A 21,474-nucleotide genomic window follows, 5' to 3' on the forward strand; every position below is an offset into this window, starting at 1 on the left:
GAATGAGCATCTGAGACCAGATTTGGATTCAGGAAGATGCTCCATCTCCAAATAGATAGTAATGTATTGTTTAAAATGCAATTTCCATAAAAAAAACCATGATTTCCGTGGGCAAGCGCCCTGCTCCCACACAGCCCCCACCCCCACCCTCCCCGTGTTCAGCCTGTCTGGGCGTCAAGTTCGGCCAGACGTGTGCAGGCGCTTTAGGGCTCGCGTGCAGGTTCTGATCTCGTGCCAGACTGCGCACGGCCTTATTGTGGAAGACCGTGTGCAAGCGTGCCCGAGACTTTAAGAAGGGTCTAACGGCTGGTTTGTCGGACCCGCCTGGTTCCCCTACTGCTGCACCATGTTGCTTCTGCTGATGCTGCTGAAGGGTTTTTTGTATGCTGCACAAAGTAAGTGCCTTCACTGCGTCCTAAACTTTCCCCAAATTCCTTTTGGGGGCTGGTGAAAGAGATGGGGCCAAGCCAACTTTTTTGAGCTAGCAGTTTGGGGGACCTGAAGACGAAGGGAACGTTTTACAAATATCATCTTAGTTGAATCTCACGATAGCCCTATAGGAGGAAGGTGCCATTGCTATCCCCATTTTACAGTTGAGGAAACTGAGGCAAATAAGTGTTGCTTAGGGTCGCATATGAAGTAAATGGCAGCCCATATTTGAATGCTATCTTCCACTGAGCCAGTCCATATTATAAAATCTCAGTATTTAAATGTCTAGAGCAGGTAGGAACCCCAAAACCTTTCTAATCCATTATACAAAAGAATCCAATTATACAAAATACAAATCTTCCATATTCAATAGGAATCATCCAGATTTTATTATTCAAAAGAGGAAACTGAGACTCCAGTTTTAAAGGTGTAAGGGTCAGAACTAGGAGGCAGAGAACCACCCAGGGACCAGAGTCAGAGTTCATAGAATTGGAAGATCAGTTAGTCTAACTAGTTCAAACTATATCATAATGTGTGTGGGGGGAGGTAGGGGAAGGAATGGGGAAGCTAAGTGTTTTGGGCAATGGGGAACCGGGCCAGGATATCAGATATCACCTCAGTTGTTTCCTAGTTGTGTGACCCTGGACAAGTCACTTAACTCTCCCAATTGTTGAGCCCTTACCAGTTTTTCTGCCTTGGAACCAATATTGATTCTAAGACATTAGGAAAGGGTTTTTAAAAAAAGTAACTGTAGTGGTAAGTGTGTATATCTAATGAGAAATGCTATTCTTTCTATAGCTTTTTTTTTTTTAAGGAAAATTTTTATCCATGTGAAGCTGAATTCTCCCTTTGCAATTGCCACCAGTTGTTCCTAGCTTTACTCTCTGAAATGGGAAGAATATGCAATTCTTTTTCCAAAAGACAATCTTTTCAAATGCTTGATAACAGTTGGAATTCTTCTGCCTCTATTCTCATCTTCTCTTTTCCAGGGTAAACATCTGTTTTCTTCAATGGCATGATACAAGGCCTTTAATTGCTTTGGCCACTGCCCTATGGATGTTCTACATCTTACCAAAGTCTCTATAATAATGTACTATTCAGTTCTCACCACAATACTTTAGGAGTAGCCTGACCAATAGAGTACAATGGGGATTCATCCCTCCCTCATTCTGGACACTATGTCTTGAATGAGTGAATGAATGAAAGAAACAATAATTTAAGCATTTTTGTTGTTGTTCAGTTGTTTAATCATGCCTCTTTGTGACCCTGGTTGGGGTTTTCTTGGCCAAAAAAAAAAAAACCAAAAAACCAAAAAACCACTGGAGTGGTTTGCCATTTCCTTCTCCAGCTCATTTATAGGAAACCGAGACAAAGAAGGTTAAGTTATTTGTCCAGGGTCACACAGAGAATGAGTATCATAGACCAGATTTGGATTCAGGAAGATGCTCCATCTCCAAATAGATAGTAATGCATTGTTTAAAATGCAATTTCCATGAAAAAAACAAGATTTCTGATGTTGAATCATTTAATAGTACCAATGACTTTAGAGACAAGAGTTTTCTTTCTTTTCTGTGTCTTCAGTAGCTACAGTTGCTGAAAGATGTGCTAAAAGTTGTGGCTGAAAACTACTATTTGCTTTCTTTTAGGATGATGGCAGGGACTAAGCTGGGAGTATATCAAGTAGAATGGTGGATACTTATTTCTGGAGGCTCTTGGGTTTGTTTACATTTATGGCAGACAGCACTGGTAGTGGTGTTCTTCTGTAAAAATGGAGATTTTGAACCCTAGACTTCAATCCCCAGAAGTCCTTGGAATTTCCTAGAATTCCCTATAATCTCACCTGAGTCCCCAAGTTGGCGAGGTCACAATTTGTATTTAACTGGCAGTAACACCTCCCATGCGTCTTCTTTTCCATTGCAATGATGTAGGAAGTTAGTGGTAAACTAAGCTCGGGGATTTTGAATGGGCTAATCAGCCATGGGCACATGGTTTTTATTTTGTATCCTTGATTTCTAATAAACCTCATAAAATATAATATTTTATTAGTAGAGATATAATTTAAATTTTACACTTCCCCAGAGGGATTACTCCCCTCAATGATGGCTATGGGAGCCAAGAAGCTGGGTTGGTGGTTTGAAGTAGCATTCCTATTCACAGGGCTCTTGGATACAGTGTCCTGGATTGTCTCCAGTACAGTTTGAAAGAAGATGGTAGTCAAGATGTAGTAGTGATTTGATTTGTCTGGCACATGCCACCTATTTATTCTTTCTCCCTTGGGATTCTTTATTAATTCATGCTAGAGAAGTAGCCTGTGGTCACTCTAGCAATTTTTTCTGCCATGTGGCATGCATGATTCATAATGAACTTGTACTCCACTGAAACTTCTAGATAATTTTTAATGAAACTATTGTCTAACCATACTTTCTATTACTTGTGCTTGTATGATTATTTTGAGCCCAAGTATAGAATTTATCTGCCTCCTCTTCTGCATCAGTCATTTGCCTTCCAGTTTGACTTCTCTTTATCGGCATGCTGCCTTCCTATTGCGGAGAAACTGTCTCCCCAAACTTCTTTTTGGTTAGTGAACTGCCTACCTGGCACACTATTTTAGGGAGGGCTTCAGTCATGTTTCACTTCAGTTATGATCCAATTCTCTAGACTTCTTCTAAGCTTGTTTGTATTTGTATTGCCAGTATTTAGCACACCACCTGACCACATAGCAAGTGATTAATAACAATTCCTTATCTGCCTCTAATTATCTCTCATCTATCCATATCCATTTATTCTTATTAAATATCTTTTTTAGATTTACTTGATAATTTGGCTTGTTGAGATCTGTATGAATCCTAAATATGTTGCACAACATGCTAGCTATAGGTTTCAATTTACCATCTTTGCAAGTTTAATAAACATGCATGCTATGCTTTCATTCAAGTCATTGATAAAAATGTTGACTAGCACAGGGGCAAATATATATGCTGCAAAGCATTCCACTGTATTCATTCAGTTCAGAACCTGCCTAATGCATCCTCTAAATTGCATTTTGCCCACAAAGCATGAGAGACTTTGTCAGATGCTCTGTTGAAATCCAAATATATTGTTCTGATTTGGGTCACCTACAGATTTATGCTACATAATCTCAGTTTTCCTCTACAACTCCCTAATCAGTTTGTTGTCCTTTTCACCATAGCATTTATTCCATACCTTTTAATCCCTGCTCAAGCCTCTCTAGGTTCCCTTCTCCTTACTTCAGCTGAGGAGCTTAAGTCATTCTTCATTGAAAAATTGAGACCATTAGCTGAAAACTCCCTTTTTCCTTCTCTTCTCATCTCAAATCATACATTTCCCCCTGTGATCTCATCCTTTGCTTCTATATTTTATGAAAAGATGGCCCTTTTCCTCACCAAGAACAACTCCACTTCAGAATCTCATCTTTTTCTGTCTCTACCACAGATTGTTCCTCTTTTGCTGATCCCTCAAATTTGTCTATATATTCCTACACCTTAAACAAAATCTTCAATTGAGATCCTATCTCCTCTTCATGGATTTCTGCTCCTCTTCATGGATAAAGTCCTTGAGAAAACTGTATTCACTGTGTATGTCCACTTCTTTACCTACCCTCACCATTCTGTCCTTTTGCAAACTGGCATCTGACCTCATCATTTCAATTACTACTATACTCTCCAAAGTTACCAGTGAACTTTTAATTGCCAAATCTAATGGCTTTTAAAAAATCCTCATATTTAACCTTTCTACAGAAACTTTAGTGTTGCAGGAATTACAGCTATACAGTAACTTTTAGGATATTGGCATTTAAAAATAAGCTTTCATTTCTGAGGGAAGGCTGGGATTATTAAAGGATTTTTAAGATGATCCAGTTCACTTTCCACCTCTTGTTTTATTGGTAGGCCTTTTCCCCTTATGGATTCAGAGTCAAGGCAAGTAATATAAATAACGAGAGAGAATTGCTCTTTTCAAAGGTGAGATGATTTTTTAGAAGACTAGACAAGGAACTAGAGCTGCAAAGGAACTCAAGAGATCACTTTTACCTACCTGGCAAAATACTCAAGATACTTCTAAATTCCATTTTAGTAGGAGAACTCCAAGGCTCAGAGAGTTAGCATGTAGGAAGAAGAAAAAACTACTGTTGCTTCATTGACAAATTCAGAACATTCATTTTCCTATTTCAAAAGCCAACTTTTAAAGAAGAGGAGCAGTGCATAGACATGATTACTTGGCTGCATAGCATCAACTGGACAAATGTGCTTGGCATATAATGCTACTATTTCTTGATCAATCCTCACTGCCTTGGCTTAAACTCACTTTACAACTCATGACAGGTTGTGTTCATGACCTCTTCTATAGTCAAGCACTGTGACTGGCCAGGCAACCTTCATCCTACAAGCCTCTTAAGTGAACACAGATGTTATGACCTATATGTTTCTTTTCTCTCTATGCAAATCCACACATATATTAAGGGCATCCTTATTTGTAGTATTAGTAGGAGAAAGAGAGGCATTTTTTTGCAAACAGTATTCCCTAGTAGATGGCATCTCTACTATCAAACGATTGACTGAAAGATGTAGAAAATGTGGGACAAAATATTAAGTTTCAGCCCATTTCATTTCTTTTTTCTTTCTCTTAGACTGAAAAAAGGGCATATACAGGAAATGGAAACAGGGGCAATTTTCCTTCCTTCCTTCCTTCCTTCCTTCCTTCCTTCCTTCCTTCCTTCCTTCCTTCCTTCCTTCCTTCCTTCCTTCCTTCCTTCCTTCCTTCCTTCCTTCCTTCCTTCCTTCCTTCCTTCCTTCCTTCCTTCCTTCCTTCCTTCCTTCCTTCCTTCCTTCCTTCCTTCCTTCCTTCCTTCCTTCCTTCCTTCCTTCCTTCCTCTCCTCTCTCCCTCCCTCCCTCCCTCCCTCCCTCCCTCCTCCTGTTTTTCTATGTTTACATGATTCATTCCCTTCCCCCCCCCCCCCCATTCCCAGAGCTGACAAGCAATTCCACTGGGTTGTACAAATGCAACTCGTTTTTTAATTGAATCTGTGATTTCCTTGGTGTAGGGAACTCCTAATGAGGAATTTCCTTTATTAAAGCAATTAAAGCACCTCCTCTGAAAGAGTTTGAGAGAGTTTCCTCTAGAAGAGCAGGTTGCGAGAAAAAATGTATATATACACACATATATGTATGTACATCTATACATGCATATGCATATATACACACATCTATAGATATTCATACATACAGTATAACCATGTTTGGCACAAATTCAAAAATACTAAAGCTTATAATGAGCTGACACCAAAAACAAGAAAGCTAAGAACAACTAAAGAATAGTTTTTAAAAAGTTTTATTGGGGAAAATGGGGATAGGACTGCAGCTTAAGGTATATGGACCAATTTACAAGGAACTATTCAACTCTTATTTTAGTTTTTTCTCTGTCTTCAAATGTGTTCTTTCCTCCTGGACTGCCTGATTTGATGAATGTTACCATCCTTTCAGATACTCAGGATGACAAGTAATTTTTTACTTCTTTTCATTCTATGTCTAGCTATTTATTAAGTCCTGTCAATTCTACAACCTTACTGCTTTTTTTTCCCATTCCTGCTACTAGCATTCTCTTCCACATCTTCATCCGTATATACCTAAATTATTTAAACAGCCTCTCAATTCTTCATGATTTCAGTTTCTCTTTATTTAGTATTGCTTGTTTACTTTTTCTACCATATAGTGTAGTATGATGATAGAGTACAGACCTTGATGTCAGAAAAACTGGGTTCAAATCTTACCTTAGCTATTTCCTGGCCATGTGATCCTGTACAAACAATTTAACCTCTTTGAGTCTCTCATCTGTGAAATGGGGACAATAATAACACCTACCTCACAGGGTTTCTTTGAAGATAAAAGAAGATAATATATTCAAAACACTTTGGAAACTTAAAAGTTCTATTTGAAAATAGATATTTAGTATTAATATCATTTTTGTCATATCTATGCCCTGCTTACACAATCATCTCAGCAATATAACTTTCTGCCAAGAAATTAGAAATTCCTCAAAGAGATTTTCATATGCTAATATATTCCCCACATAATCTAGGAAATGCTATACATATAATGCAATACATTTTGCCATTTCCTTCTCCAACTCATTTTTACAGATGAGGAAATTGAAGCAAATAGTTAGGTGACATGTCCTGGGTATCCCACAGCTAATTAAGTTTCTGAGGTCACATTTGAACTCTGGAAGATTAGTTTTCCTGACTCCAGGCCCAGGGCTCTGGGCACTATAGGACCACTTAGATGCCCCTATTCAATAATTATAAAAGACCTTAATTGGAAGAGGGGAAAAGAGATGTAGATACTTGGGGACAGAAGGATTTACTATTTGTTCAGCTCATTGAGAATATGAATTATCAACATTTGTTATCATTTGGTCAAACTGAATCAGGCATTAGGATGAAGTTTAAGAATGCACTCTTTCCATGCCCTCTTAACTCCCTTGGTGAAGTTATTGCTGTTTATTCAGTATTTCTTTGTTTATCCATAGTGTTGTAGATAAAGTACTGAAATCATTGAAGATCTGAGTTTGAATTTTGCATCAGACTAATACTTGATAGACTATGAACTTCCTGAGAGTGGGTTTTGTTTTTTGGCCTTCTTTTATCCCCTGTGCTTAGTACAGTGCCTGGCACATAGGAAGTAGATGCTTAATAATAAATGTTTGTTCATTAACTGACTGAGATATGTAAAGGGGAAAAGGAGTTAATTTTATAAAAAGGTTGGACTGGACTATATTTAAAATAGGGTCACCAGGAATTTAATTTATTTCAAAGAGATTTATTTACAATTTATTTACAAAATATAGAAAGAGTGAAGTAAGAAAATCAGAGAGAGGATAAGGTAAGATATCTAGCCACTGCACTAAGTAATTTACTCCCGGTCCCTGGCTTAACCCAGGCAGAGAGAATTAGTCCTTAGCTGGCCTTGGCAAAGCTGAGGACCTGGAGAAGTCTCTCTCAAGAGGTAGGTCTCTCTTAAGGCTAATCTCTTCAGAAAATCCAGGAAAGGAATTAGCCTTTTCACTCACCATGTGTCAGTCCAAAGGAAGAGATTTAAGAACAGCTTACCAGGAACAGGGTCTCAGGTCCAGTCAGCAGATTCTTCTCTAGTCTCAACTCCAAAGAATGAAGAACTGTGACTCACAAGAAATTGTAATTCCTTTTAAAGACACTTTCTTTTATATCACTTCCTGTGTCTTCCTCCACTTTTTACGTAGACAAATCATAGTCTAAAGCCTTGCTTAGGACTGCCTCAGAGGCAGACAGTCAATTCTGATTCATCACCCACTATTGCACACTCACAGACCTTCCCATTAAATGATTAAGCAGGATGTTTACACTTTTGGTGATTAAATCTAAAAATGGGCAGATCTTCCCCATTCAGCTTTAAGTAGAGTGTTTACACTTTTGGTAATGAAATCTAAAAATGTCAGGGGAGTTAATTTGATTTTCACAATCAGGGGAGAGTTAGACTTAATCTTCACAGATAGAAAGAATGTGGACAATTTTAGAAATTAGAATATCCTAGTTTACTTTCTTCCCAGAAGGGTAGAAATAGCAATCTTACAAAGGGTTTTATTTACAAGAACCACTTGAAGTAGATAGTGCTAATGATATTATCTCTAGTTTACAGCTGAGAATTCTGGGAATGAGAGAATTTTTCCAAGGTCACAAGTCTAGTAACTTCACTGCCAGCCCTATTTTAACACTTCTATACTCAATAGAAAAGTCAGAGAAAAATATCATAAAAATAAGAAGTCATGTAATAATTAAATGACTAGGCTTAGAACTGAGACTTTCAAATGAAGGATGACAGTGTAAGTTGAAAGTTTTTAAGGTACTAAAACTTTTTTGCTTTCTGTAGGTTTTCAACAAAAATCAATTCACATCACAATTCCACAGAAGATTTGGTCAAATGCATCTGAAGATTCAGTGGAACAACATGTAAATGAGAATACCTATTTTTAAAAATCTGAAATAATTGAAAATGCTTAGTAAACCTAATGGATTTTGTTTTAATAACCATAAAACAACTTCATATTTACTTATTTATCAGAATCAATGTTTGTGTCCATATTTACTTTGGGAGTGCTAATATTATTAAGTTTTGTTATGGTAGTTATAAGCAATGGAATAGGTTTTAGACATTAAAATAGAAACATTTACTAAGCTTACATTTATTTCAAAAGACCAAGATAGGATTATATTGAAATGTATACTTGTAGGCAGTTCTCAATTATCTTTGTTGTTTATATCATTACTTTTTTGCATATTAATTACAAGTTTAAATATCAGAGTGACTTTTTCCACATACTATTGCTAACAGTTCATGCTAACAGTTACATACTCAGGTGATGCAAAGTAATTTTCATATTTACTATAATACTGAGTAAGAACTTAAAGGTTCTTTAATTCATTCATATTTTTATACTTCTCATATCAAGGCAAATCCAGTGATTTGTTTCTCAGACCTCATCTTTCTGAATTTTTCTACTATATTTAATTATAGTGATCATCTTATCCTTTAGGTTATCTCTTTAACATAATATTCTTTTGATTCTTCTATTACTACTCTTATTATTTCCACTGAGAGGAAAGAAATATGCTTCATCATCTGTTCTGTGGGACTAAGTCTAGGAGCTGCAATTAGAGTTCAGCTGTTTTTTAATGTTGTTTTCAGTTACATTAAATGGAGTCATTGTGTAAATTATTCTAGTTGAGATTTGGAAGGAAGTATCAGTGACCATCAAGTGCAACTTGTACTTAAAAAGGAATTTCCACAATAATATACCTGAGAAGTGGTCCTCTAATTTATTTGAAGTCCTTCAATGAAAGTAATCATTCAAGTCTCTACTTAGAAACTATTGCATCAGTTTATACTAATCTTCCTGTATTTCTCTGAATTCCTCATGTCTTTTAACTCAACAGTATTCCATTCATAAGCTCTAATTTGTTCAGCCATTTCCTAATCATTGGGCATCTACTTTATTTCCAATTTTTTTGTTTTGCTATTTCTTGCTTGAAGAGAATGAACAAAATATATATCTTATCCTCAGACCTCCATTTTTTATGGATTAATTCTACTTGAATGCCCCACCAATGCCAGAAATGTTATATTTTGAAAACTGAGGCCATGATTATCCACTCCTCCCCCCACTCCTCAAATAAGCAGTAAACTGTTTCCAGCTTCCCCGTCACTATCTAGAACAACTATTGTACATTGTTTTTTTAAAATTAGAGTTTTCTTGTGAATTTACTGTGTAACTTAATCAGTCTCTTTATACATGACCTCTTTTCCCTCTTTATTTAAATAATTTAGTTTTGTGTCTTCATAATTGAATTCTTGAGAGTTTTCAGATTTTTCTTAGACTAGCTTCCCATGTAGAATTTTGGGCCATTGAATTCAGTCTATCTCTAATGCCTTTGAATTCTGCTTCCACCAAATCAGAGCTATCTTCTTTGTCTCCAGTACTAAGCTGGTATGATCATTGTGCTCTAAGGTTTATATTTTTATTTTTATAACCTCCTTACAGATAAGAGTCAGTTCCAGAATGACAATTGCATATTACTTCCTCAAGTTTTTGAAGAATAATATTCACTAAGGCAAGTCTATCCCCATCCAAGAAAACATCATTCTGATATTTTAAGTCAAATATCTGTATCTCGTGTTTAGATACATTATTATACATTTTTTACTTTAATGAACACTCAAAAAAAACCACCAGGAATATTATAGTAGAATAGAAAAAAGAGAATTCGACACAGAATGTTGAATCATTATTAAGTATAACTCTTTTTTTTTTATTAAGGCAGCCTAAAAGTTACTAGCACTCTTTGTATAGATATATTCTGGGAAGTGAAGGTTGGCATAGGAATCCAGGTGTCCTAGAATAGACAAAAAAAAAAATCAGTGACTCCCTTGAGATAGTGAGATATATTAGAACAAAATCAAAAGATTAAAAAAAGGAAAGGTATCAGTTATAATAAACAACTGTCTTGAAAAAAGGTCAGGAAGAGATAATTTAAGGATTAGATTTACTGAAAAAACTATGATTAAACACAAAACAAACTCCAGATACTATATTTCAAGAAATTTTAAATGAAAATTATTCCTATCTATTAGAATCAGAGGCCAAGGTGAATATAGAATCCGCGCATCATATCTCAAAGGAAATTCCCCAAAGGAAAAATCCCAGGAATATCATAGTGAAAATCTAGAATTTCCATACCATGGATAAAATATTGTAAGCAACCAAAGAGCTCAGGTACCATGGAACTACAGACAAGATCACATAAAATCTAGTAATTTCTAACAAAAATGAGAGGAGATCTTGGAAAATAATACTATAAAAGGAAAACCAAAAAGGTTTACAACAATGCTTTTTCTCTACAAAGTTAAGTATAAATTCTACAGTGAGCATAGCTTTTGAGGAAAAAGAAAAACTAAACCGAATACTAACTTTAATATGCAAATCTAAGACTTAAGAGAAATCTAAAAAGACAACTATATTTTGGAAGGAGCTATGTGATGATGAAATACTGACATTGTGACAGAGAATTAATAAGTGTCCTTCTATATAATCTCTTCAGAAGGTACTGAGGGACCTAAAAAAGTAAAACAGAGGATTTGTAGAGTGGTTCTGTTCTGAAGGTTTTAAAAGGAAAAAGAAATGGGATAGTAAAAGGAATATGATCATATAGAAAGAAGGAAGAAAGAGGGTAGAACTTGCTATTCCTTATAATTAGAATGCATAAGAAGAGTATACAAACTTGGAGGAAGGGAAATCAGATGAAACTCTCATTTTACTTGGAAAAGGTAGGTGTGATTTCTCTCTCTCTGACTTCTCTGTCTTCTCTCTCTGTCTCTCTCTTTCTCTCACTCTTCTCTTTCTCTCTGACTTTTCTCTCTCTTTCTCACCTCTCTCTCCTCTCTCTTTCTCTCTCTCTCTCTCTTTCTCTCTCTCTCTCTCTCTCTCTCTCTCTCTCTCTCTCTCTCTCTCTCTCTCTCTCTCTCTCTCTCTCTCTCTCTCTCACACACACACACACACATACAAGATTTTGTTAAAAATACATCAAAGGTAGAGCCAAGTTAATAATGTAATAAAAAAAGCTTGGCAAGATTCTGCCCACCTGCCCAATCCTCCAAATATATCTTAAAAATGATCAGACTTAATCCTGATGAGGAAATTCAAGAAAAAGTAAGTCATTTTTCAAGTATAAGTTAGCAAAAGGGGATGGATCAATCTGTGTCCATTAGGATAGGGTTTTAGCTTGTATTTCATCAAATCCAAGATTTAAATTTTGTTCGAGATTATAAATCCTGTAGCCACACTTTAACCATTACAATATTATAACCTCTCCCAGAAAGCCTAAAATTTCTACCATTACAAGCTTGGAGTGTGCCTGGCAGAGAATTCCAGTACCCGGGTACTGAAAGAATATAGAGACTGTGTACTGGAGCAAGACCTGTATAGGGACATTATGACCATGTTAAAAGGGTGAGGAAACAGATCTGAACTACTAGCTTTGTTACTACCCAGTTTGGTGTAGCATTCTGCTGTGAGGCACAGTGATAGAACTTAACCTTTCTACTAAGCAGGGAGAAGGCTCAGAAGCAAACAGCAGATGTAGGGGTTAGACCCAAGGAATGAAGAGGGTTCTCAATTCCAGCTTCTATCCCAATCTGAACTATTTAGAGGGGAAAAACAAGGGCAGGAATTCTAGAACAAGGGGAAGATTGTAGTTCTGTCACTGATCCAGCAGCTTCCTATAATTATTTGTTTTAATTTGTATTTCTCTAATCAGTAGTGATTTAAAGCAGTTTTTCCCTTAACTATAGATAACTTTGATTTCTTCTCAAAACTGCCTGTTTATATACTTTGAACATTTATTGATTAGGAACTGACTCATATTCTTGTAAATTTGACTTATTTCTCTGTATATCTGAGAGAGAAATTTGCTGCAATTTCCCCCCATAGTTAACTTCTTAACCCTTCTAATTAAAATAATAATAATCAAAACTATCCATTTTATATCTTCTAATGTTCACTGTTTCTTGTTTGGTCATAAATTCTTATAGGTCTGATGATCCTAATTTGCTTATGGTATCACATTCTACATCATGTGTCCATTTTGACCTTATCTTGGTAGATAGTGTGGGAGGTTGGTCTATACCTAAGTTTCTGCCAAATTGTTTTCTAATTTTACCAGAAGTTTTTGTCATATAGTGAATTCTTGTTCCTAAGCCTTGAATTTTTGGGTTTCTCAAACACTAGATAACTGTGATAATTTACTGTGTATTGTATACCAAATATATTCTACTAATCTACCACTATATCTTAGCTAGTACTAGATTTTTTGATTATTGCTTTATAATATAGTTTGAGATCTGTATCTTCCTTCACAGTTTTTTTTATTGATACCTTTGAAATTTACCTTTTGTCCTTTCAGATCAATTTTGTCATTATTTTTCTAGCTCTATGGAATAATTTTTTGGGAATTTGGTATGGTACTGAGTAAGTAAATTAATTTAGGTAAAATTGTCATTTTTATTATAATAGCTTGGCCTACCCTTGAGCATATTTTCTCAATATATTTCCAGTTATTTAGATCTAATTTTATTTGTGTGAAAAGTATTTTGTAATTGTGTTCATAAAGTTTCTGGGTTGGTCTTGGCAGATAGACAAACTGGGTGTTTTGTATTTACTCCAGTTGTTCTGAATGAAATTTCTCTTTATATCTCTTCTACTGGGTTTTTTTGGTGATACTTAAAAATGCTGATGACTTATGTGGGTATTTTATATCCTACAACTTAGTTAAAGTATTAATTCTTTCAACTAGTTTTTTACCTGATTGTCTATGATTCTTCAAGAATACACCATATCTGTAAAAAGTGATAGTTTAGTTTTGTCATTGCCTATTCTAATTTCTTCAATTCTTTTCCCTCTTTTATTGCTATAACTAGCATTTCTAGTATAATATTGAATAATTGTTGTAGTCATAAGCATCTTTGCTTCATCCTTGATCTTATTGGGAAAGTGTCTAGCTTATCCCCATTACAAAGAATGCTTGTTATTCAGTTTTCTTCAGAAGTCTATCATATAAAATTCTATTTACAATTTTAACTTCTTTCTTGTTTATCTTTTGGTTAGATTTATATAATTTCTGAAAAGTGAAAGTGGAGGAAAGTACTCCACTAGTATAGTTTTACAATCTATTTACTCTTATAAGCCATTTAACTTCTTTAAAAATCTGCTTGCTATACCATTTGGTGCATATAAGTTTAGTGTTAATATTACTTCATTGTCTATAGTACCTTTTATCAAGATATAGTTTCCTTCCTTATCTTTTAATTTGATCTATTTTGGTTTTAGCTTTGTCTGAGATCATGATGCTACTCTTGTGTGTTTTTTTTTTTAACTTTAGCTGAAGCATAATAGATTCTGTTCTAGTCCTTCTGTGCCATATTGTAGGATTCTCATTTTTGATCCATTCTGTTATTCACTTCTGTTTTATGGGTGAGTTAATCCCATTCACATTTACTACAATGATAATTAACTGTGTATTTCCTGTTTATTCTCATATTTCTCTCTCCTTTTACTCTATTGCTTCTAATAAGTGATTTACTTCTGAGTAACATCTCCTCAAACATTTTATTTTCTTCCATTAGCTCTCCCTTCCCTCTTCTCTTATCCCTGTCCCTTTTTATTTCTCTATAGAGTAAGATAGATTTCTGTATCTAACTCTGTATATAATTCCTTCTTTTAGCCAAATCTGAGGTGTAATATTTATTGGGAAAGATGGGGAGGATATTAAGAACAGGGGATACGGGAGGTTTGTTGCAGGGTATGGAGGAGTTGAGGGGAGAGAGGGAATATTGCTGCTGGTGAGGCAAAGGAGAGAGTTGCCCCCTGCCGAGAGGCAGCAGCAGGGGTCCAATTAGGACTGTTGGTCATTGAATGACTGAACTGATGTTCAGCTCCCTCTATGCCCCAGAAAAGATAGTCCACTTATCTGACTGCAAATTCAAATAAGATAAAGTTTAATAACCAGTTTGGATTTTAGAAGTGTCAGGAAAAAGGGGCAAGGGATGTATCTAAATAAGGTTGGAGTCTTCCTCAGCTTTGGAGCTAAGGCCAGGCCTCACAGGCTGATGGAGGGTTTCTCCTGCTCCCATCCTCTGCACTAGTTTTGTCAATTTCAGAATCTTAGCAGTAGACAGAAAACAACAAGAACAATTCTGACTTTCAGAGCTGATTGGGCCTATGTTTTTGGAATGAACCAAGAAGAGACACTCCGAATCCAGACTGGGAAGCCAACACTCTTCCCACCTTCAACACCAGGAAGGAAGGACGTAAAGCTGGCAGGAAGGAAGTGCTATGCTGGTCACAAGACCCAATGTGCCACTCCCAGTAGCCCCTTCCCCCATCAAATGTCAGTCTTGACAATTTCTTATCTCTTGATATTGCCACTGTTGCTTACTCCAACACAGTGGCAGAAAGTTAAGAACTTATTTCTAGTTTCCTTTCCACAATCGTCCCCTTTTTTTGTTGTGACATTCCCAAGGTCACTTACTTATATTATAGTTACCAATTTAGTAAATCTACTCTAAGGAATTCTTAGCAGGAAAGTTTTGGTAAGGGTAGTTTTAGGGTTTTACAATAAATTCAATTCAAACAATAAAAGTTTGAACAAAACCATTACAATAAATTTGAATCTTAATGCCAATACTACTTTTGCTTAGTTAACTAAAACAAATAGTTTTCCTATTATATATATATACACATATATATATATATATATATATATATATAATTTGCAGACTATCTTATCTATATGGTAGTAGTCTTTCGGTAACCGAGGATGACAATTGTCTTTGTGTGCTTTCATCTGTGATGTAGATGAGTGTGCACAAAGACACTTGTATGTGAAAGGGATTTAAGTGAAAAAGTCGACGCATAGAGACAGTCCAACTCTCTCGGTGTTGGAAGCCTGGGTCCAGTGGCACGAAAAATGGTTGCACCTGGAGACTTCCTCAGCTGCATTGGATGGCCGTGTTGTCCTTTGTGCTCCAACATGCCCTAAGCACTCCACGGTGCCTTGCTGCATCGCCCTCTCAGCCGTTGAATCTTCTTATTGGTTTCTTCTGTCTGTTCCACCGAAGCAGTCTTCACATGCTGGGTGAGCAAAGCCCTGGTTCACCAGGGGTTTATGACCTGATGGCTACCCTCACAAGGTTTAGCCGGCCTGTCGAAGCTGTTGCCTGGGGTGTGGTCACTGCCGCATGCTAGCAGCTCCTGGGAGTCACAAGTGAGAGCTGGGTGTCAGTTGGGGGTCAGTGGCTGGTGAGCTGCCCTAGGAGGGCACGACAAGCCCTCCATACCAGAGATACTACCCCTCTCTGAACACCCCATATATATATGTCCATTAAACACAATTTCAGCATCCACTTTACAATAAACAATTAAAAGTTTACTAACTAGATGCAAATGCAGCTTAAGTCTATTCCTATGTATAACTAATTGTCTATGCTATGTTTAACTCAGTTTACTCCTAATCTATTCCCTACTTATTATAACTATTCTCTAAGTCCCTAGTCTAATCTATAACCTAATCTTATGTACAACATATATACATGCTATGCTAAATATTTACAGACTCTATCACTATTACTAACCTAATTATAATATATGCATTATTTATAGAGGTTATTTACATATAATACAACAATATACATTATTCCACAATCTGACGTCAGTCAAATAGAAATATCTATTGATCCTTCTATTTGCCTAAGACCTTATGGAACTAACTATATACATATTTACATTTTGCAATAATTACAATTTCAGACACTTGTTTATTTAAACAAGGTCTCTCAATACGTCAGTTTGTGATTTTGAGTTTTGTGTCTAATAGTGTTGTGTTGAATTAATACTTATCAAGTTTCTTCAGATTTCCACTTCTCATGTTGACTGATGGATTTCTTCTTTCTTCCAAGTTATGTAGTGATACATGCTATTTCCCCAATATGTGAAATTACTTGTTTTATTATTTCAACACACAGTTTTACATATGTCTCATTTTCCAACTATTTTCTTATATAAACAAATTTACAGAGTTGAGTCTTAGCTGTCCATTTCAACTTTTTTCTTTGTTTATTCTCTCTAGCAGCTTTTCTTGATGCTTTTCCTCTGGGCTAGTTCCTCTGGGATGCTTTTCCTCTGTGTTTCTTTTCCTCTGGACTGGAAAGTTGTTCTCCAACATTATGTGTCACTATTATTTCTTTGTGGTGCACTTTTTTATGTTAATCAGTTTTTGTTTTCATTTCTCAGCGCCATCTTTTGTCTAATTATCTTCTATGTCTGTTAAAATGATGTTGACTTTTTCTGGTTTTACATGGGAACAGTGAAACCATGAGTCTTTCCCTACAACTTTTATAACTCTTGGTGTAGTAAGCAGTCCATTTTATGTCTGTAGCCAATTTTCTATTGAAAATTTTAAAGAATCTATGTCTCCTGGTTTGATGTTGTGCAAATTATAATCCAGGGGTACTGTTTGTTGTATCAAGCCCATTTCATGCAACTATGCTATTCTTGTCTGTAAAGCTTGTATATATTTTGTTAATTGACAGTCTAGGTTGTGAGAAGTTCTATGTCAGAGAAAGGAAGATGTGATAGGATCATTACGTTGTTTGCTTCTCTTTGTTTTCTATCAGGTATATGATTTTGTTGTACTGCTAATTTAGTATCTTTATCCACTTCCTCATACTTTTCACAAAGTTATTGGTAATTCTTGACTTCCAATGCTGCCAGCATTTCTTCTATTGAGATTGTGTAGTTTATGTCCTTAACTAACTCTTCTGACTAGATCATTTGTTCTTGATTTGAATTATTAATGAAATCATTTGTCTCCCCCTCTTGTAAAGCTTTGTGATCTTGATGGTAAAGTTTGATATATTCATAAGTTTCTTGGTCTTCTTCATTTTCTGAATCAAACAGAAGAGAGTAAGGTTCAAGTATTGGGTGCCACCCCCTCCCAGCTTCCCCTCTATTATAATAGCTCTTTTGCACCTCTTTTATTTGAGATATGTCTCCCCTTCCTTATCCCCCATGCAGTACTCTTTCTCATCTCTTAATTTTGTTTTTGGTTTTTTTGGATATCCCATTTTAGTTAATTTGCACCCATATCTGTGCTCTATGTCTATTCCTTCTATTTGACCTAATATTAATAAAGTTTCTAAGCATTACAAGTATTATCTTCCCATGTAAGAATATATACAGTTCAACCTTAGGATTAATACCATATGATTTCTCTTTCTCATTTATCTTCTTATGCTTCCCTTCAATCTTCTGTTTGAATGTAAAATTGTGTATGCAATTTTGGTCTTTTCATAAGGAATATTTGAAAGTTCCCAATTTCATTAAATATACATTTTTCCCCATTAAGAATTTTACTCATTTTTTGGCAAAGTAGGGACATTAATTCATTGCTGGTGGAGTTGTGAATTGATCCAACCATTCTGGAGGGCAATTTGGAACTATGCCCAAAGGGCGACAAAAGAATATCTACCCTTTGACCCAGCCATAGCACTGCTGGGTCTGTACCCCAAAGAGATAATGGACACAAAGACTTGTACAAAAATATTCATAGCTGCGCTCTTTGTGGTGGCCCAAAACTGGAAAATGAGGGGATGCCCATCAATTGGGGAATGGCTGAACAAACTGTGGTATATGTTGGTGATGTGGTACTATTGTGCTAAAAGGAATAATAAAGTGGAGAAGTTCCATGGAGACTGGAACAACCTCCAGGAAGTGATGCAGAGCGAGAGGAGCAGAACCAGGAGAACATTGTACACAGAGACTAATACACTGTGGTATAATCGAACGTAATGGACTTCTCCATTAGTGGCGGTGTAATGTCCCTGAACAACTTGCAGGGATCCAGGAGAAAAAAAACACCATTCATAAGCAAAGGATAAACTATGGGAGTGGAAACACCGAGAAAAAGCAACTGCCTGAATACAGAGGTTGAGGGGACATGACAGAGGATAGACTCTAAATGAACACTCTAATGCAAATACTATCAACAAAGCAATGGGTTCAAATCAAGAAAACATCTAATGCCCAGTGGACTTACGCGTCGGCTATGGGGGGTGGGGGGGAGGAAAAGAAAATGATCTATGTCTTTAACGAATAATGCTTGGAAATGATCAAATAAAATATATTAAAATAAAAAAAAATAAAAAAAAAAGAATTATACTCATTTTTGATGGGTATGTAATTCTTGGTTATAATCCTATTCCCCTTGGAATAACACGTTCCAGGCCCTCGGATCCTTTATGAGAGAAGCAGCTAAATCTTGTGTTACCTCAATTGTGGCTCCATGATATTTGATTTGTTTCTTTCTGACTATTTGTATTATTTTATCCTTGACTTAGGAGGTCTGGAATTTGGGTATAACATTCCTGACATTTTTTATTTGGAGTCTTTTCCTGAAGGTGATTGGTGGATTCTTTACATTGCTGTTTTATCCTCTTATTCTAGGATGTTAGGGCTTCATAATTCCTTGAAATACAAAGTCCATATTTTTTTTTTGGTTATGGCTTTCACATTAGTTCAATAATTCTTTTTTTTTTTTTTAAAAACCTTACAGGCAGGGAGGGTTAAGTGACTTGCTCAGGGTCCCACAATTAAGAGGTGTCTAAGGCCAGATTTCAACCCAGGACCTCCTGTCTCTAGATATTGATCTCTATCCACTAAGCTGTCCTCTAAGCCACTTAGATGTCCCCTAATGCAATAATTCTTAAGTTACCTCTTTTCAGTCTATTTTCCAGATAAATTATTTTTCCAATGAGACATTTCACATTTTCTTCTAATTTTTTCATTCTTTCAATTTTATTTTATTGTTTCTTGATGTTTCATGACTTTGCTTCCATTTGCCCAATTTTAATTTTTAAGAGATTATTTTTCTTCAGTGAGATTCTGTACTTCCTTTTCTATTTGACCAGTTCTACTTTTTAAGGAGCTGTTTGGTGAATTTTTTTATATCTTCTCCCATTTTTTTGTGCTCCCTTTACTAACCTACTGACACTTATTTCATTAATTTCTTGCATTACTCTCATTTCTTTTCCCATTCTTTTTGGGCCTGACTCCATTTAACATTTTTCTTTGAGGTTTTCTTTGTAGTTTTTTGATTTGTTAATCTTCTGGTTTTGTCCCATGATCCTCCCTGTCACCATTGTTCCTTTATATAGTTGGCTTTTTTGTAGGCTTGGGGTTTTTTTGGCTCATTTTTTTCAGTCTATTATGTAATTTTTCATTGTACATTAAGTACAGTATTCCTGGGTTGGAGAAGTCACTTCTGAAGCTTCTTCTGGGTCTCAAGCTTCTAGCTTGTGGGAATCTTGGGGTATAGCTTCTGGTTTAAACTGATAGGGGACCTCACTGCTTACACAGTAGTAGAGCCTTATGGTTACACAGTTGTGAGGCTTCACTACTGGGCTTGCATACTTGGGGTCCCCACTGCTGGCTGATTCAGGGGGGCTTCAGCTCATGTTTTGCACAATGAGAAACCTCACTGTTTTCTTGTATGGTAGGGGTCCTTGCTGCTTGCTTATACAGTGGCAGAGCCTCACTGTTTGCTTCCAGAGTTGTAGTTCCCCACTGCTGACTTATCCAGTGATGGGCCTCAACTGATAGTTTGCACAATGGGGGACCTCACTGTGATGAGATCTGGGCCTGGCTGCTCGCTTTCTTTGGAGGTGTGATCCTATTGATAGCTGTGCAAAGTTGAGGGCCTTCTTCTGTGGGAATGAGTCCCCATTGCTGGCTTATGGAGAGGTTGGATCCTCACTGTTGTCTTGCCCTGGAGGTGGTACATCACTACTGGCTTGTCCCAGGGGTCTCTGATAGTGCAGGAGCCAGGCTCTGCTGCTCTGTGGTGGAGCCTCACTGCTGGCTCCTCTCTGGCCTCTCATGGTTATCTGTGAAGAATTCAGGCTCTGCAGCTTTAGGGGTGTTGGAACCTTGCCCTTCCTCCCTGCCCTGGCTCTCAACTGTGCTTCCTTCTCACTCCAGGGACACAAACTCTCTCCTGCTGATTCTCAGAGCTCTTCTGGGTAGAACTGCCTCATCACTCCAAGATTTGGAAAGAGGCTTTGTTTCAAAGTGATTTGGAGGGGAATTCGGGAGAGATCAGGATGTTCCCTCCTCATTACACTATCTTGGCACCAGAAATAGTCTAATCATTCTTGTTATTGGGGGCAGCTGGTAGCTCAGTAGATTGAGAGCCAGGCCTAAAGACAGGTAGTCCTGGGTTCAAATGTGACCTCAGATATTTCCTAGCTGCATGACCCTGGGCAAGTCACGTAACCTCCATTGCCTAGCCCTGTCCACTCTTCTGTTTTGGAAGCAATACATAGTACTAATTCTAAGATGGAAGTTGAGGGTTTTAAAAACAATAAATATTCTCTCTCCTTTTATTTGACAGGTCAGTTGTAGATATTTCTCATTTTCTTCTGTTTTTTAATTCTTTTTATTTTATTATAATTTTTTTCTTTAACCCTTACATTCTGTCTAAGAACTGATATTAGTTATGAGACAGAAAATTAGTATGGGCTAGGAAATTGGAGTTAAGTGATTTGCCCATGGACACATACCTAGGAAGTGTCTGAAGCCAGATTTAAACCCAGGACCTGCTGTCTCTAGCCCAGGAACTCTATCCACTGAGATATCTTGCTGCCCCATCTTTTAATATGTCTTGGTATCTCATGGATTCATTAGCTTCCATTTGCCCAATTGTAATTTTTTCTGTTATTATTTTTTATTTAAATATTTCATTTTTCCTAATTATATGTAATAACAATATTCTACATATATTTTCCAAAATTTCAAACTTTTCAAAGATCTAAATTGATTTTTTTCTCTTCCTGTCCTCAGTGATGACCAGCAATTTGATCAGAGATATATATGTATTGTCATAGAAAACA

At 36.4% G+C, this 21,474-nt stretch overlaps 1 protein-coding gene across 3 annotated transcripts in view; it reads left to right on the top strand.

Moving 5' to 3' along the window:
- The first annotated feature begins 246 nt into the window (after positions 1-246).
- The window catches only part of LOC100032987 (disintegrin and metalloproteinase domain-containing protein 18), a 192,919-nt gene continuing 171,691 nt past the window's right edge, over positions 247-21,474 (top strand). For 2 of the 3 annotated variants that reach the window (XM_007476372.3, XM_007476376.3), the window contains exons 1-2: positions 247-395; positions 8,350-8,429. In XM_007476372.3, the coding sequence (XP_007476434.2) occupies positions 347-395; positions 8,350-8,429 (129 nt within the window). In that variant the 5' untranslated portion in view covers positions 247-346. The remainder of the gene's footprint in view (positions 396-8,349; positions 8,430-21,474) is intronic. The other variant, XM_007476373.3, reaches the window with a different exon arrangement.

The sequence above is a fragment of the Monodelphis domestica genome, chromosome 1, assembly GCF_027887165.1.
Source record: "Monodelphis domestica isolate mMonDom1 chromosome 1, mMonDom1.pri, whole genome shotgun sequence".
Taxonomy (NCBI): domain Eukaryota; kingdom Metazoa; phylum Chordata; class Mammalia; order Didelphimorphia; family Didelphidae; genus Monodelphis; species Monodelphis domestica.